Source organism: Cotesia typhae, unplaced genomic scaffold (assembly GCF_013202065.1).
Source record: "Cotesia typhae breed Kobodo isofemale line unplaced genomic scaffold, CoteBio_Ctyphae contig_44, whole genome shotgun sequence".
NCBI lineage: Eukaryota > Metazoa > Arthropoda > Insecta > Hymenoptera > Braconidae > Cotesia > Cotesia typhae.
In genome coordinates, this window is record NW_027423753.1 from 6,583,150 (window position 1) to 6,600,032 (window position 16,883).

At 29.0% G+C, this 16,883-nt stretch overlaps 2 protein-coding genes across 3 annotated transcripts in view; one reads left to right on the forward strand and one right to left on the reverse strand.

The window, feature by feature from the left end:
• The window catches only part of LOC141528510 (uncharacterized), a 105,993-nt gene that overhangs the window by 25,964 nt on the left and 63,146 nt on the right, over positions 1 to 16,883 (forward strand). The gene's annotated exons all lie outside the window — the stretch shown is intronic.
• LOC141528718 (uncharacterized) lies at positions 12,744 to 14,974 on the reverse strand. The gene is made up of 5 exons (XM_074244914.1): positions 13,965 to 14,974; positions 13,698 to 13,885; positions 13,426 to 13,606; positions 13,218 to 13,357; positions 12,744 to 13,106 (listed from the first exon to the last, which is right to left on the reverse strand). Exons 1-5 carry the CDS (start codon positions 14,296 to 14,298, stop codon positions 12,768 to 12,770), a joined length of 1,182 nt encoding a protein of 393 aa, XP_074101015.1. The 5' UTR covers positions 14,299 to 14,974; the 3' UTR covers positions 12,744 to 12,767.

A 16,883-nucleotide genomic window follows, 5' to 3' on the forward strand; every position in this document is an offset into this window, starting at 1 on the left:
TTTTAAATAAATGATTGTCAAAAGTTATCAAATATTCTTTAACCATCAATAAATATTTATTAACAGTTAATAAAGCTTATTAAATAGAAACAAATTCTTCTATCAGTATATAAATAATTGTACTTAATATTAAATTATGTGTTTCAATGTTACAAAAAAACCCCCACGTGTTAATTTTTTTAATGAGTATATTTTTATTCGAAGCTCACAGTACATTAATAATCAGATGTAAATTTTCGTATGGCAAAAAAAGTTTACATTTTATAGACTAATGGTATATCATATGAAAATAATTTTAATTAACTTCTATAATTGAAATTTTATCTTTTCAGAAATGCTGATGAAGTTATTTTTCGACATGAAGAGATGAGAGCCTTGAAAAACGAATTTGATGGTCATGACGAAAGTTCAGATGATGATGATGATGATGATGATGATGTCTTCCAACCCTCTGTTCATAGTGATGATAATAGTGATAATGATAATGACGATGAAAATCAAGCATATGATCATGTTAATGAACAGCCTGAGTATGGAAACAATAATGTAAACCAGCAAAATAACAACAACGACAATAACATCAATCAAAATCAGCCTCTATTTAATGGTGCTCCAATAACCGTTGGAGATAGCATGTTGGTTATATTATCTCTTCTTTTACGCCATAATTTGTCTATGACGTGTATTGAGGACATTATTACAGCAATAGAATTACATTGCATACCCAATGGATTACAAAAAAATAGTTTATTTAAATTCAGAAAGTATTTTCAGCTAGATCAAACAGATATTATCAAACACTATTATTGTAAATTTTGCACTCGAGAACTGGCCAATGAAAATGACGAATGTCCGTCGTGTACAAAAAAAAAGAATTCATACTTCGTCCAATTACCGATACTGAGTCAATTGAAAGAAATGTATAGAAGACAAAATTTATATGAGAAACTTCAATGGAGGTTTAGAAGACCAATCCCTTTTCCTGGTGTTATCTCTGATGTTTACGATGGTGAACTTTACAGAGAATGGTTTAATAATGGTTTTTATCAAATCCTCATCATATATCTTTCAGTTGGTATACTGATGGTGTGCCCGTATACAAATCATCTCATATCAGTATATGGCCTTTTTACCTTACTATTAATGAACTGCCTTTCAATGAGCGTAAAAAAAAGACAAAATACGCTGCTCCTGGGCTACTGGTTTGATGATAAAAAACCATACATGAACAACTTTATATACCAATTTCGAGAAGAATTACAAAGTATAGCTGAAGGAGTTGAAATTTGTCTTCCTGGAAACCGTCAAATAATCGTAAGAGGAGTAGTATTGATGGGTGTTTGTGATCAGCCGGCGAAGAGCGATTGCTTCAATTTTATGCTATACAATGCTGATTTTGGCTGTACTTCTTGTTTATTAAGAGGTCAGTCATTGCGTACAGATGCCGGTGGGCACGTTCATGTCTATCCAAATGAGCCTCAAATACAACTAAGAACATCATTACAAACAGTGGCACACGGTAACCTCGCAACGCCAGATCAACCGGTAATGGGAGTTAAGGGCAATTCAGCTTTGTTTTTAATTATGCCGGATTTTATCAGAGGCACAGCTATAGACCGTATGCATTGCTGTGATGGTGGCGTGGTTAAAAAAATTCTTAGCTTATTATTTGATTCTAATTATAGTGATAATGCATTTTCATTACGTGCCGTCATCGATCAAATTGATAATCGATTAATAGGTATTAAACCACCTAAGTTCATCCATCGGCTACCTCGAACAATTACTGACTTAAAACACTGGAAAGCATCTGAGTTGAAAATATTTTGCTTTTATTATGCGATACCTATATTTGAAGGTATCATGCGCATTGATTACTTTCAACATTTGTTAAAACTAATTATTGGGTTGTATATTTTAAGCTGTGATGTTATTAATTACGATATGATTGAAGTAGCCCGTGACTTATTAAATTGCTTTGTTCGCGATTTCGAGCAGCTATATGGATTAAGATACTGTTCTATAAATATCCACCTATTGATACATTTACCAGACTCAGTGAAAAATTTAGGACCCTTGTGGGCCCACACCTGCTATGAATCCGAAGATTTAAATGGCCAAATACTAAAGTTATTTCATGGTACCTGGCATATTGACACCCAATTAGCAAGATCTCAAAGTCAATTTTTAACTATGACTAGGCTTACCGATCAATCTCAAAATGAAAAAGTACGCAATTTTTGTTCCGAAAAAAAATTACAAGTCAAAATTATTGATCAAATATCTGACCATTGTTATACTGTTGGCAATTATAAAAATCTCATGGTTGATGAGCTACCATTAATTGTTATGCATGCATTGCACCAAAGCAGATTATTAATTGATAATATTTCAGTTAAACAGTATTTTAGACTTATGAAGCATAAAAAATTATATGTATCTGACATGTATAAAGATAATTTGCAAACATTATCGTCTGTGGTTCAATATTCTGAAAATAACCAACTCCGATGGGGATTGATTTATTGTTTTATATTATGGTCACATTGTATTTGCTTTCAAAATGTTTGTCAATGTGATAAACATCATTTTGCAATTATTCGGGAAATTATGTGTACTGACGCACTTATTGCTAATGGTGATCACTTTGTATATGACAGTAGATCATTTTTACTGAAATGCCAAGAAACTGATAATGTGAAGGTCATTGCCGTTGAGTCACTAATCACACCTTGCTTTTACATACAAATTCAGGATCAAAATTATGTTGCAATGCCCATAAATAGTCACGAACGAGAGTAGCAATAACATTTATATGGGATAACTAATATTTTTGTAACACTTATAATTGCATTTTTGTAAAAAATAAATTTATGTATAAAAAATATGTAGTTCAATAAATATAAAAACTATTTGTAAATTAAGTAACGACTCAGTAGCAATCCACTCTCATAATTTACATAAAAATATACCTGTCAATATTTATTAAAAAAAAAAAGTTTCATCATATTTTATTATTATAATTGTTTTTGAAAAATTACATTTAAAATTTTTTCAAACTTGTCAATTTTTTTCGACAGTTTATTTGTCAGAAAAATTATTAAATATCTGCTAAATTAATTTTCATAATTTTTCAATGTCTCATGAATAATAATTTTTAAGTAATTTTATTTTAATTAAAAATGCAATTTTTATAATCGATTTTCCACGAAATAAAATTATTTATAATTAATTGGATATAAAATGTAAGTAAAAAAATTTATACTTTAATATACATAAAAACTATTTGTAAATTAATTAAAAATTAAGTAGCGAATCCACTCTTACAATTTATATAAAAATATACTAGTTAATATTTATTCGAAAAAGTTTCATTAAATTTTTTTATTTTAATTATTTTGAAAAATTACATTTAAAATTTTTTTAAGCGTGTCAATTTTTTCGATAATTTATTTGTCATAAAAATTATTGATTATCTGTTATATCAATCTTCATTATTTTTCGATAAATTATTAAGAAAAATTTTTAAATAATTTTATTTTTATTAAATAATTGAAAAAAATTTATCAATGATACCTGCCTGTTATTTTTTGTTTAAAAAAAATTTTTTTTCTTTAATTTTTTTCATATCCAACTAGTTAGATATAAAATTTATCTGAGTAGTTATTACTTGCATTAAATTTATTACGGGGTTTAAGCGGGCAATAGTAGGACTGAATTTTAATATTATCGGACTTAGGGGTTCAAATTGGTACCTATCACCAAAAACTCGGATTCCGGGGTGCAATGTAGGAGCTAGTGGTGTAACTGGACTCTAAATCGGTTTTATTTCGGACTAAGAGGACCAATGTAGCCTTTAAATTTCGACTCGGGAATGGGCAGGAATTTCAATATTATCATCACTATCATTTAAACTACCGTCACCAACTTTTAATAAAAATTTCGAAAATTCAATTTCATCTGACTTTACTCTCATATTTTTTTTGAGTGAATATTGTATAAAAAAATTCCATAAACTACAATATTTGATTGACAAACTAATTATTTCAGTACGAGTGCCTCCTTCTCTTATTGGCAGTAATTGACGAAAATCACCACCCAAAACAAAAATTTTACCACCAAACGGTTTACTATTGTTCATAATATCTTGTAATAATTTATTAACGACTTCGATAGCATACTTCGGTGACATAGGAGCTTCATCCCAAATAAAAAGATCAACATTTTTTAAATTATTTGCTTCTTTAGATTGAATTTTAATATTTGAAGTAGAATCAGTGTATAAATGAACAGGTAAACCAAAAGTTTTATGCACTGTTTTACCGTCAGGAAGCAACAATGCTGCAATACCTGTATAGGCCATACAATAAACGATTTTCTTTTTCCCTTTTAAAATATAAGCAATAGTAGTATAAACAAACGTTTTACCAGACCCTCCAGGCCCATCCACATAAATACAATTATTTTTAACGTCTACTTTATCTTCAACCAATAATAAAACACGATCAACTATATCCTTTTGACTATTATTTAAACTTTTATATTGTTTCAAACCTACATCACGGTACTCATCAAATAATGCCTCATCAATTATTTTATTTATTGGATAATCAATTTGTTTTAAACTTGGAAAATGAGCTAAACTATAACCAGAATCTTGAATAAAGCATACTACTGTACTGTAAGCTTCTTTATGAGCTTGATCCATATTTTTATAAACATTGTAAAAATCTTCAGAAAATTTGTTTTTAAACTTTTCCCACAATTCTTCCGGTCGAACTGGATGACAATGAATTAAAATCCTAACAAACAGTCTTCTTAATTGACTTGGCATCATCCACAAAGAAGCTTCATCAATTGTTTTTATCCATTCACAATCATCTTCAATTAAACCTAACTTTAAGCAAGCTTGTGTATAAGTAGAATAACACTGATTCGATACCGTTTTTAAATCTTGAAAATTTTGAGCTCCTTTTACATTCAATAATAATAAACGAAGATGAAATAATTCTGTTTGAGAAGGACTAACTGAGTACATTCTGCCAATAGCATTAAAAGAATTTTTTCTCTTACACCATTGAAAATTTGTTTGATTATTTACTACAATCTTTTTAAACACATAATGAGAAGGAATTTCAGTATAAAAAAATTGTCGCGCATATTCATCCCTTAAATATAATTCAAAATAATCACTAAGCATAGTTGATCGTTTAGCAACATTTATTATATCATCATCACCAAAATCTTCTCTAAAAGATATAGTTTGTTCATTAGATAAATGAATAGGCAAACGAATTACAGGATGACTTTTCTCTTGTATTTTTTTATCCAGAATATGCCATATCGCTTCATGAGGACCAACATAACGAGCTTCAATATGATTCTTAATTTCGTCATGATTAATTTCATCTGATTCTATTATTTCAATATTAGCAGAATCAGGTCCTTTATAAACATATTTATATAAATATTTAGGAGCTTCTACACTGTTAACAACTTCAACATTAATGTGACAATTTAAAATTAATGACAACATTGGACAATAAGGAACAACCCATTGATTATCAACATTTCTACCAAAATGACTATATACTATACCAGTATTTCTTCTTCGATATTTAGGATTTAATTTTACATCAGGAATTTCAGCACAAATATATCGATTAACGATATCAGGAGTTAATATTTTGTTTTTAAGAGTAACTAATAAATGAATATGCAATAATCCACGTTTCTGAGATTCTATCACGTACACATACGCCAAAGGTGGACCAAATATTTTATCATGAGTTATTAAATTTATTAATTTTTTCTTCTTCATATCAAAAACTCGAGATACAAGATCAGGCCTGTCGGAATGCTGTTGACCAGGGTACAGATTCTCTTTTACTTCACGCCAATTTGGATTTAAGCTCATTGTTATAAATAAATCTGGTATTCCGAATTTTCGAACAATAGCCATAGCATCTTGATAATTTTGAACTTGATTACGTGGAGAACCAGTATAAGTGGATGGTAAAATAATAATTTTGCCAATTTTTTTTTTATTATCAGGATCAGGACATTTATTTTTAATTTTAGTTTCTAAATAATCTACTACACCAGAATATGTTTCAGATCGCAATTTAACTTGATTAAATCTAATAAAATTCATTCTATCTTTTTCAACTTTTACATATTGATCCACTACCCATTGTTGAAAAAGACGACCACCAAATAAAATATAATTTCTTTTATCAACATTTCGAACAGCCATTCGGTATCTGATATAAGCTTCTCTGGAAACTCGTTTGTCAGTATTAACCATTTTCAAATTTTTATTCCACCCTTTCGTACCAAATGGATAAAATAAAGGGTATATCCATGGTTCAACATTTGGATCCATTGAACTGACAAATTTTAATTCTTTTGTCGTGCGATTACGGATTGTTACATAAGATTCGGGTATACTCCCATCATCAGATGTAGAAAAAATAGCAGCAACTTCATTTGATCGTTGAGGATTGTATCTACGTACATCATATCCAGGTTTTACCACAAAAGACAATTGTAATTCATTAACATTATCATTACCATGTTGACTATTATCTTCTTTTTTTTTTAATTCATCCCTCATCATTTGAAATGATTGAGCAAATACGTTATATTTACGCATAATACTTTCCAAACAATATAACAAATTATAATCGAGAGAAGAATTATTTTTCTTACGGTAATCAACAGCTTCATCAGAATCGATAATAAATAACTGTCCATAAGATGGAAAATCATTATTAATGGGATATAGTGTAGTATTAATCTGATAATAAATTTGTCCTTGAACCTTAAAACAATAAGGTCCAACTTTACTAAACTTGAATAAATTAGCATTAAATGATGCAAATGAAAAAGAACTATTGTAACTACGGATATTTTTGAAAAATATATTAGATTTTACATGAGTACGCTCAAATAATGACCTCAAAACGGTAGGCATTATCGGCAACAAATCTAATTTAACTTTACCATGGCTACAACAATCATGAAAAGAATTGGGTTTATTTGATACCATTTCAGATCTAAAATGTTTAGTAGAACAATGTATACACAAAACGTCCATTTTACCACCATAATGCTCATCGAAAGCATTACAATCAATAATGACATCACGATTTTTCATTTCAACATCATAAAATATTTTATCTGTAGTAATATTCTTCAATAAAGATTTAAGTCTTCTACGGCATATTTGATTTGCAATTTTTCTTCTTTTTTGGTTAGTTACTTTTTCATCTTCACTATCACAATACCGATTTCTCTTCATTTCAAATTGAAATTACTATTATCAAAGAAAAAAACACGAAAAGGAAACAAATAATTTACATACAAATAATTTATAAACTCACTCTATACATAATTTATAAAATAAAAAATTAATAATACGAAATATTTAAAAAACAAAAAAAAATAAACATAAACATGTCAGTGAAGTTAATAACAAATGAAATTAATTCAATCAAATTACTATCCTTAAAATGTTTACTACTACCCCAAAAAGAAACCCCATAGAAAACCCCATAAAACTCCATTACAATCCCTCCCCTATACAACGCCTCCATAGAGACCCCTTCCTCTCCCTCTCGCCCCATAAAACCCCTCACCCTCCTCTTCCTCTCCCCATAGCAACCCCTCCCCTCCTCTCCCCCTCCCCCTAGTAACCGTTGCCTAGCAACAAGGCTTCACATCTTATCAAACCAACTTTTTATTTAGAGATTAGTTACTTTATCGAAGTTAAGAGTTCAATTGAACCCTTTTCAGGCAATGTCTAATGCAACCTTAAGTAATTACTACTTATGTGCATGTTAAAATAAATTTCATTCAGTGTCAAACGAAAGTTATTGAAACAAGATTATAGTTCATTCTATAAAATCTACCTTCCATTTCAGGTCTAGTCGAATGGCGTTCTTCTTAATTTTAAAGCCCTATAGTTTGATATAGGTATAGGTATAATCTAATTCATTCATTAATAAAAACAATTCAAATCTGTGAAGTGAGATAAATCCTTTATAAAATTTCATTTAATTTTTCTATATTTGTACTAAAGATGTGTGTGTATCTTCATTAGTTAAAAGTAAAGTTTTTCAATCCAATAAGATTTTTAAAGGGATCAGTAATTTGCTGTAAAATATTATTGTTTTGCGTAGATTAAATGCTAAAAAACTTTTCATTATTGATACATAAAAACAAAGAAATGATATCATCGTAGCTCATTTGTAATTGGGGCATTGCTCTAATATTTTTCATGGGTCTTAGAATTATTTCAAAAAAAATTTTCCGTAAACCGACTAAAAGTTGGTAAATTGGCGTAAGGTTTCCTATAATCATGTCATTTGCAGTATAATATTACCAGTGTCTATAAATAATTATATTTTACCCTTTATGTAATATGAATAATCTGAAATTATTATATATTTACTAAATAATGACTGCTTTAAGTTTAAAACATCCCTTAAAGTACCTTTTGAAAATTGAGATAAATTACTGCAGTTTAAAAGTAATCGATAGCTCTAATATCGGAGGCTACTTTTTATTAGAGTTGAACTTAGTTTGTCGCCGACTAATGAAATTCTGTTAATTTGAGTAATAGCCGAAAAATATATGTATATTAAAGACAATTTTTATAACCTTGCAATAATATCAGATTTTAAATCTTCAACACTGCAGGCTGTTTTTTATCAGAAATTAAAACCAATTAGCTGTCAAACTTCCAATCATTCTGATTCTAGTGTAAATAAAATTATACATTTGTTGCTTAATTGTTTTATGTAATATACATGCCTTATTTGGTCACTGTCAGCTGTATTCATACAGTCCAGCGATAATATTAAGTAAACGATAAAACTGATAAGCGAGAAAAATACAATAATTTTCTTTTTAAAAATAAATTTAAGCACTCTGAAAAAACAATTTCTTTACATTGAATATATTGATAGAGTTTAAGATTTTTAAGATTTTAAATAAGATCTCATTCATGTAAAAGATACATTATTGATAATAAATATATATAATAGTCATAATTTAAATAGTGGCAAAATTTTACAGTATTTAAGATGAATAGATTACATACTTGAATAATTTATTCTATTCACGACGATTCAAATTTTCCGCAAGTATAACATCTTTATTGTTAAGATATCATATTTTTTATTAAGATCTCCCAAGAAAGCTTGCACGCGCCAGCAGGAAAAAAATGAAATTATATAAAAAAACACCCGCTGGTCACTGAAACCGTGTGTGTGTGTGTGTGTGTGTGTGTGTGTGTGTGTGTGTGTGTGTGTGTGTGTGTGTGTGTGTGTAGAGAATATAGTAGGCGAGGAGTACAGTAATGTTAAAAAAACTTAACCTGCAACCTTAACCCTGTCGATACGTATAACATAGATAGTAAGCCAAAATTTTTTATTTGGGCTGTTGCAGAGGTACTGCCTTAATATAATATAAATATTCTAATTTTGTATTTAGAAATTTATGGATTAAAAATGAAATTAAATAATTCTATCGATACTATATTGTTTACTATTAATATCACACTGAGAAAAAAGTATTTTGCTACTAAGGATATTTATTTTGATAATCAAAATATTTGGTATTGTGCTACTAAGAATACGTGGTATTTTGATAATCACAATAAGTTTACTAATTATCACAATACTTAGGTATACTGATTATCATAATACCGGTATACTAATTATCACTATACTTTGATGTACTATAGTCAGATGAATGAACAGTCAATTAGATGTTTATAACCTCACTTGACAGGCATATGTCAATTTACTTATAAAATCAACAAAAAAAATAAAAATTAAAATCAAAAGTGCAACAATTGTTAATTATTTTTTTTGTTATTAAATTAATTTGGACATGTAAATTAAATTTATAGCAAAAAATAAATTCGTGGATGTAAGCTTTAGGTAATTTATTGAATAATGTCAAGTAGTTAATAAATTAATAAATTAATTTCTAAAAGATATATATTTTATTTTACAAGTAACAACGCAATGTGATATAATTCTTATTAAATATAGAGCTTAAACTTAGAGGCCTAGTATTAAACAATTCGCTATAAGTAATTATATTACAAGTTTTGGTTACAGAAGTAACTTTATAAGCGTACTCATGTATGAGAAAATGAGCAGTCAGTTGTTGAACAATAAAATGTGGCATATCGTTGATAATGAAAATAAATTTGATAAGCCCGAAAATAGGTTCGTTATCATTTTCGCCAATGCATAAAACCATGTTTGGCTTGTACAAACTGCCATTTTTTTTAACCCACGAAACTTTATTTAAAGTTTTATTGTGAAAATTTGGATTTTTTTCTAAAGAATCGTCAAATGCCACGTTCAAATCTTTGAAAGTACAGGATAATGAAGGCCCGATTTGAAGTGCAGATTTAATATTTTTAGAGTAAAGCTGCGACGCAAATTTCAGCTCATGTTTAGTCACTACTGTTTTTGCTACATTTACTTTGTTGTTGCTAACTGAAGCTGTTACTGTTGATTCTCGATGTTTGCCCTCGAATCTCATACACCAAAAATTAATCGGGGGGCCACATTGAGCTATAATAGTTGGTAAATGAATAAAAAAATGATCCTTAGGTTTCAAATCTCGTATCGTGCGAACTAAAACATGGTGTTCATGGATAAGTGTTCTTAACAATGAGCTGCATTCAACTTGAATGGAAGTTGCAGTGATAATATTCAATATTTGTCGTAAAATAATGTACACTTGCCAAACTGAATCGTCGTTAGGAATGAGATCTCCTACTAAAATGCCAAAATGATGAACGAACGCATTCATTTCTGCAGCTGACATGCGTAAGTTGTAATTCTTCAAATCATTCTCTGAAATAGGTGAAGGAATGTTTGATTCAGTGATACCCCAGTCATAAATTTTCATACGATTATTCAATTCAATATGCATAAAATATTTTTTAACTGATATATAATGATTTAATATCGCAGCCATATCAAAACAACAAACTCCCTCTAGAGCATCATGCATTATATCAGCTGATAAATTTTCTGTCACATGAAAATCTTTTAAGCGATGAAGAATACATTCTTCTTTAATACCTGACTCTGAAACTCCTTTACATTCTAAATCTTTTTTATATGAATTTCTTGTTCTAATGTAGATTGGATCCTCAAGCGTTGCCATCGACCTCTGCTGTTTGTCCATCGAGCAAAAACGACACGCGTAATTAGCATTAAAACTCTCAACATAACCCAATACAGAATGTAAACCTAAATTATCACCGACGATTAATCCAACCTTGAAGTAAATAAGTTTTTTTCCTTGAATTAAATCAAGCTCCAAACCGTCTGATTCAAGATGATTCAGTTCATCAATGAGCAATCTGAATACAGATGTGTTTCCATATTGTACTCTGTCTTTTGAGTAAAAAAGAAGAGCATGGAATATTGATGCAAGCGAAGATTGATAAGGTGGTGGAAAGCAAGGCAGTGAAATGTAACATCCACACAGTTTATTCGTCCCAGAATGACTACCAAGCGCATTGCCAGTCTCATAATCATTACAAAATAATAATATTGGTAAAATGAATTTTGACCCGCAATTTTTTATTTGACGATTCCATAAATCTGTATAAAATTAAAAATTACTAATTTTTCATTTTTTAATTTTTCCACATAAGTCAAAACTGTTTCATAAACGTCCGGCAATTCAAAAATTTTTTTCAACATTATTCGTAGAGGAAATTGATATGCATAATCCTTTATGGATACATTTATAGGTACATTATTTCGAGTTTGTTTGACACCTCGGATCTTTTGACCAACTACAAATTTTGTTGCTTCAAAATACAAATCTTTGTCTTTCAGAAGTTTAATTCGTTTATGCTCGGTATCAACATCGTCAAACGCCGCCAAAAATGAATTAAACAAATTTGTCACAGTGGTAAAAGGTATGCTATCGACTGGACCAGGAGATGATTTTAATAACTCATTTGTAATTGTATTTAACCCATCATTAATTATAGATATAGTGGATGTGAAAAACAGTTGAACTTGTTTTCGAGATACTGCTGGTGTATTGTACATTTTCAAACTTGTGCTTAAAATATTACTTTTTTGCTCGACGGGCAGAAAGCGTCAACTTTCGGCCCGCTGCGCTAAATGAAGTTGCCACTTTCTGCCTTCGTCGAGCAAAAAAATAGCATACACTCCTCGGGAAGTAAATAAGAAAGCCTCAGATCACATGTTTGTTGACCTCGGCTTCGCCTGGGCCAACAATTACATGTGATCTGAGACATTTCTTACTTTACTTCCCTCGGTGTGTAATATACTATTGTAAGTCTTGGTGAACTTGAAAGTTCGTATTTTTATTTTTATTTGTATTTACTGTCGAAGTCGTTGTTGAATTATGTGAATTGACCGGCTCATTCGAGTTTTTAATGTGCGATTTGTCTGAGCTTATTCTTTTTTCGTTATCTTTATCAGAAATCATTGAATCCAATTTTTGATCTTCAACTGCATTCTCTTCTAATTGATGATTAGAAAGCCAATGACGTTTGAATGAGTGGAAAATATGAAAAGATCTCTTGCAGGAATTTTCTCCGCAAACATATTTTTTAATTTCATTATTTTTATAATGAACAGTTTTAAAATGAAGATGTAGTAAATCTAAAGAAAACTTATTGTGACATAGAAAACAAACGGCCATTTTAAATTAGTTAAATTAGTTTTAAATTATTTAGTTTTTTTTTGTTAAAACTTCACACTATTCAAGTCCGAAAGAAATGTCGAAATACTCGGTATCACTGCTCCGTCTCTTTCTCCTTTTAAACCGTCAATCTTGTGTTGGAGTACAATCCACGGATATTCTGCTTCCTTTGGGTAATCTAATTGAAACGAATAAAAGCTCTTGAAGGCAATATCAACTGCTGCAAGTGGCGATGATAAAGAGTATTTCTTCTCATTAATATGGATGTTGCAGGATTTAATCTGATTATCTCCCACTATTGACACAATTGGCTGTTCATTCAAACCATATTTTTTCAATTGCTCTCGACGATTTTTAAGTTCTACAACTAACTGTATATCTGTCTGTAATTGAATTAAATGACAAATAATTAAATTATGAACATAGAGGAATATCATTGTAAAAAAAACTCCAAATAAATACACTGCTCAGTGATGTACTTATATCTATTATACCTTAACTATGATAATAAAATACTGCTGAACTTCGTTTTTGCTGAGGCGCCAGGGTGGATCGTTCGCAACTAGACTTGGAAAAGGTGGTGGAATCGGAAGCAACAATGGTATGAGTCTTAAAATATGGATTCTTCTTAGGTCTAAAAAAAATAAGAAAATTTATATATTGTCATATAAAAACGCAATACAGTGCTATTATTGATCATACCTATTGAATTGCTATCAGTACATCCCGTTAAAGCATTGATTTTACCCAAAATCTCTTTAACGCCTTCTGGCTTTCTTTTTTTTTTCTCACAGAGTCCAATTAATTGTTTGGAAAGTAAATCGAATCCTTTTATCAAATTTTTCGTCTTATCCGCGTAAAGAGTTGTGAAGTCAATATCAATCTAAAACAAATTTACAATAACAAAATAAGAAATGGATAATTATTTATTATATTTGTATGTATTGTAGATATTGTATAATTTTTAGTCTTACTAAATTAGGCCCTTGAGTTACGTGCTTTAACACCGGATATAAATCGATGTAACTAATTATTGAAGAATCTGAAATCAAATTATAAATCCTCCTCTTTGACGTATCAGACCATAATTTAACTACTTTTTCCCAAGGGTCAATGTTTTCCTTCAACCAGTTGTCCTTTTCTTGAAACTCGTCGTCAGTTACTGAAAATAAAAATAAATTGAATTAATTTATTTCTACAAAAACTAAAATTCAAACTACTGAAAAGGTTTAATTACTTACTATCAGAAAATAAGTCAGGATGAAATGCTAACTGAACACGATCCACAGCTCGCTCCTCCCGTTTTCTTTTTGTTCCAGTATTCTTTCTCACAATACCTCCACTTGAAAGAATGCGTGATCGATATACGTTATTATATCTTGTAAATAATTTGCCTTTTGCCAAAATTTTAGTCTTAGTGACAGAGTCGTAATTATATGACACGTAGTACGAATGTTCAGACTCTGTCGGAAATGTTTTGGCAATTAAGGCAGCTAATTCTTTGAACCGTGCGGGAGTAATCCTGTAAATTTGAAAATAATTAAGCATGTGGATAAAATATAACGAAAAAATCATAATCTTTGGAAATGTATAGAAGAATCTCAATATAGTAAGTGACACTCAGTATAGTGAGTAACACAATAAAATAATAATGGATGATAAAATAAAGAATAAAATCTATTTTACACTAATTGCGGGGAAGTACGCATTTCGGAATCTAATATTACATCCATTAAATCATTTCTAAGGTTATCTGTCAAAGAATGATTAGATCGATAGTAATATAAAACACCGATTCCTAATATTGATGATTTTAAGGCATCAATAAGATCAATTATAGGTGTAGACAAGTTGGGGCTTAAATCCCCAGAGTCAATTAAACTAAAATCTAAATTTTCGGAAACAGAAACTAAAGGATCGTAGAAATTTAAGAATTCTTCATGATCGGTCTCAATAATCACTCCTGAAATATGGAATAAAAATGATGACTATAGGCATTCAAAAGTATTGAAATGATCAAGTGAAAATTGAATAATAATCAGTAAAATAATTTATCGATTCTACCAAATCAACATAAATGAATACCTGAGAAATCTAGCTGAGAATTAGAATTATCATTTGAAATGATGTTATTCAAATTATCAGCACCAAATTCTTGTTTCCATTTTGTCAGGAATTTAACTTGAAGACCGATTTTTGGAATGAGTTGCTTCACCAATTCTTCGGTTAAATTTTTAAATACATCTCTGTCAATTTCTTCATCTATAAATAAACCATTATAATTTATCTTTTTAAAATAAATTTGGTGAACTTTCTAGCCATTTTTAAAATATCACTAACTAAATAAATATTTTTTAACAAGAAAAAAATTTCAAGTGCAGAAATTTAAAAAAAAACTTGAAATTAAACTCTTTAGAAATGTATTTTTTTGTAACTATTTTACTAATAATAAATCTAAATAATTGTCATACGTTTGATCGTTTCAATATTTTAAAATTAAAATTTTCAAAGCTATTTTTATAAAAAATATCATTAATCTCAAAAAAATTTCTTTGATTTATGCATATTTATTATTTTGCATTATTAATTAATAATTGTTTTATTTTGTAAATTTTGAGAATTAATAAATAGGACTTTCTAAATATTCGTCGATGAAATAAATAATAACTGTCAATAATTGGGTTCCTGCGAGTAATAGATTACTTTTAGTTTGTAGAGTAAAGACGGGCATTAAATATAGTGAATATTTAAAGATTTTCTGATAAAAATTAAAAAAATGTACGGTTAATAAATTTTTGAAAACATTTATTTATACATTTAAAGAAAATTATAGAAAAATTCGTCGTAGAAAGGTTAGGTTAGTTAAAAATTAATATACTTACCCTCAAAAGTTTTTATAAGAGATCCTAAATCCCATTCATCTAATTTTTCGCTAACCCAAGACTCCATCAAGGTTGGTAAAGTTCGATTACTCACAATTATTCTTTTAATTATTTTATTATAAATTTATTTTATACATAGACTCACATGAACTGAACTTGTATACAACACTCAATAGGCGGGAAATCTCTAAAAATTACTGTAGTCTCAAAACGTCGACCGCAGTGACAAACATGTACTATAATATTACTGCACAGAGTATAGGTCTTCGACTCACTTGTATTTTGATAATCAAAATACCGTATATTTTGTTAATCACAATACTTATTTTGATAATCAGAATACTCATTTGATTATACTTGGTATTCTAATTATCAAAATACTTTTTTCTCAGTGCATATTATTAAATTTAGGAATTTCACTTTTTATTTTAAGTATCATTATCTTAACTATTGATATATGTAGAATTGCGTCAAGAATTTCGTCTATTTAAAATGAACAAATAGTTGATTTCATAATAAACGGAGATCTAATTCTCCGTAACTAACTACCATTTCTGTGTATTAAAGGAAATATCTTAGCTATAATTATACCATTTTTTCAGTGTGCAGAAATTTTTATTATCCTATGTAATATCAGTTACTGTATGTCAAAGCGTAGTTTAAGCGTAATACTGGAAAGTTTTTTTGATGGCAATAAATACCGGTAATCGGTTTTCGATTATTAGTTTTTAGGATCAAAATTACTACCGATTTTTTTTTGTAAATTAAGCGTAGACTGCTTGTTTCGAAATTAACTTCATTATAGCTGTTCGAAAATTGAATGAACTTCGATTAATGCTAGGAACAGTTTTCCAATTTAGCAATCTTTACCTATATAAAAATAATAATAACACTCTCAAAAATATCTGTGATGTATATACACTAATTTTAGTGACTTTTTAAACATACGTGGACAAGAAATTTTTCGTTGTATAACAAGAATTTTTATCTTCAATAAATTACTCCCTGTTTTCTAAAAGGGTACACATTATATTTTATCCACGATATAACGCGATATACCTAGCTAAGTTCGAGTTAGCATTTATATTTCTTAGAAGATTATCAATGTTAAGTTCAAATATAAGCAAATTCAATCGCTTACTAAAGAAACGACATCAATTTAAAATTTTCATAATTATATGCTTTTAGTTATTCTTTTTTGAATAAATTTCAAAAGGCAATAACTTAACGTGTTGTTGTAAAATGTTTATGAAAACTCATTAAAAAGCTTCGATTTTC

What these genes read in the sequence shown, in the direction of transcription:
- LOC141528718 (XM_074244914.1), bottom strand. Translation starts at nt 14,298, where the DNA reads ATGATTTTTTCGTTATATTTTATCCACATGCTTAATTATTTTCAAATT. An exon ending in TCCTGACTTATTTTCTGATA is followed by an intron (nt 13,886 to 13,964) that starts GTAAGTAATTAA and finishes TTTTATTTTCAG; the next exon opens with TAACTGACGACGAGTTTCAA. An exon ending in TACTGATAGCAATTCAATAG is followed by an intron (nt 13,358 to 13,425) that starts GTATGATCAATA and finishes TATTTTTTTTAG; the next exon opens with ACCTAAGAAGAATCCATATT.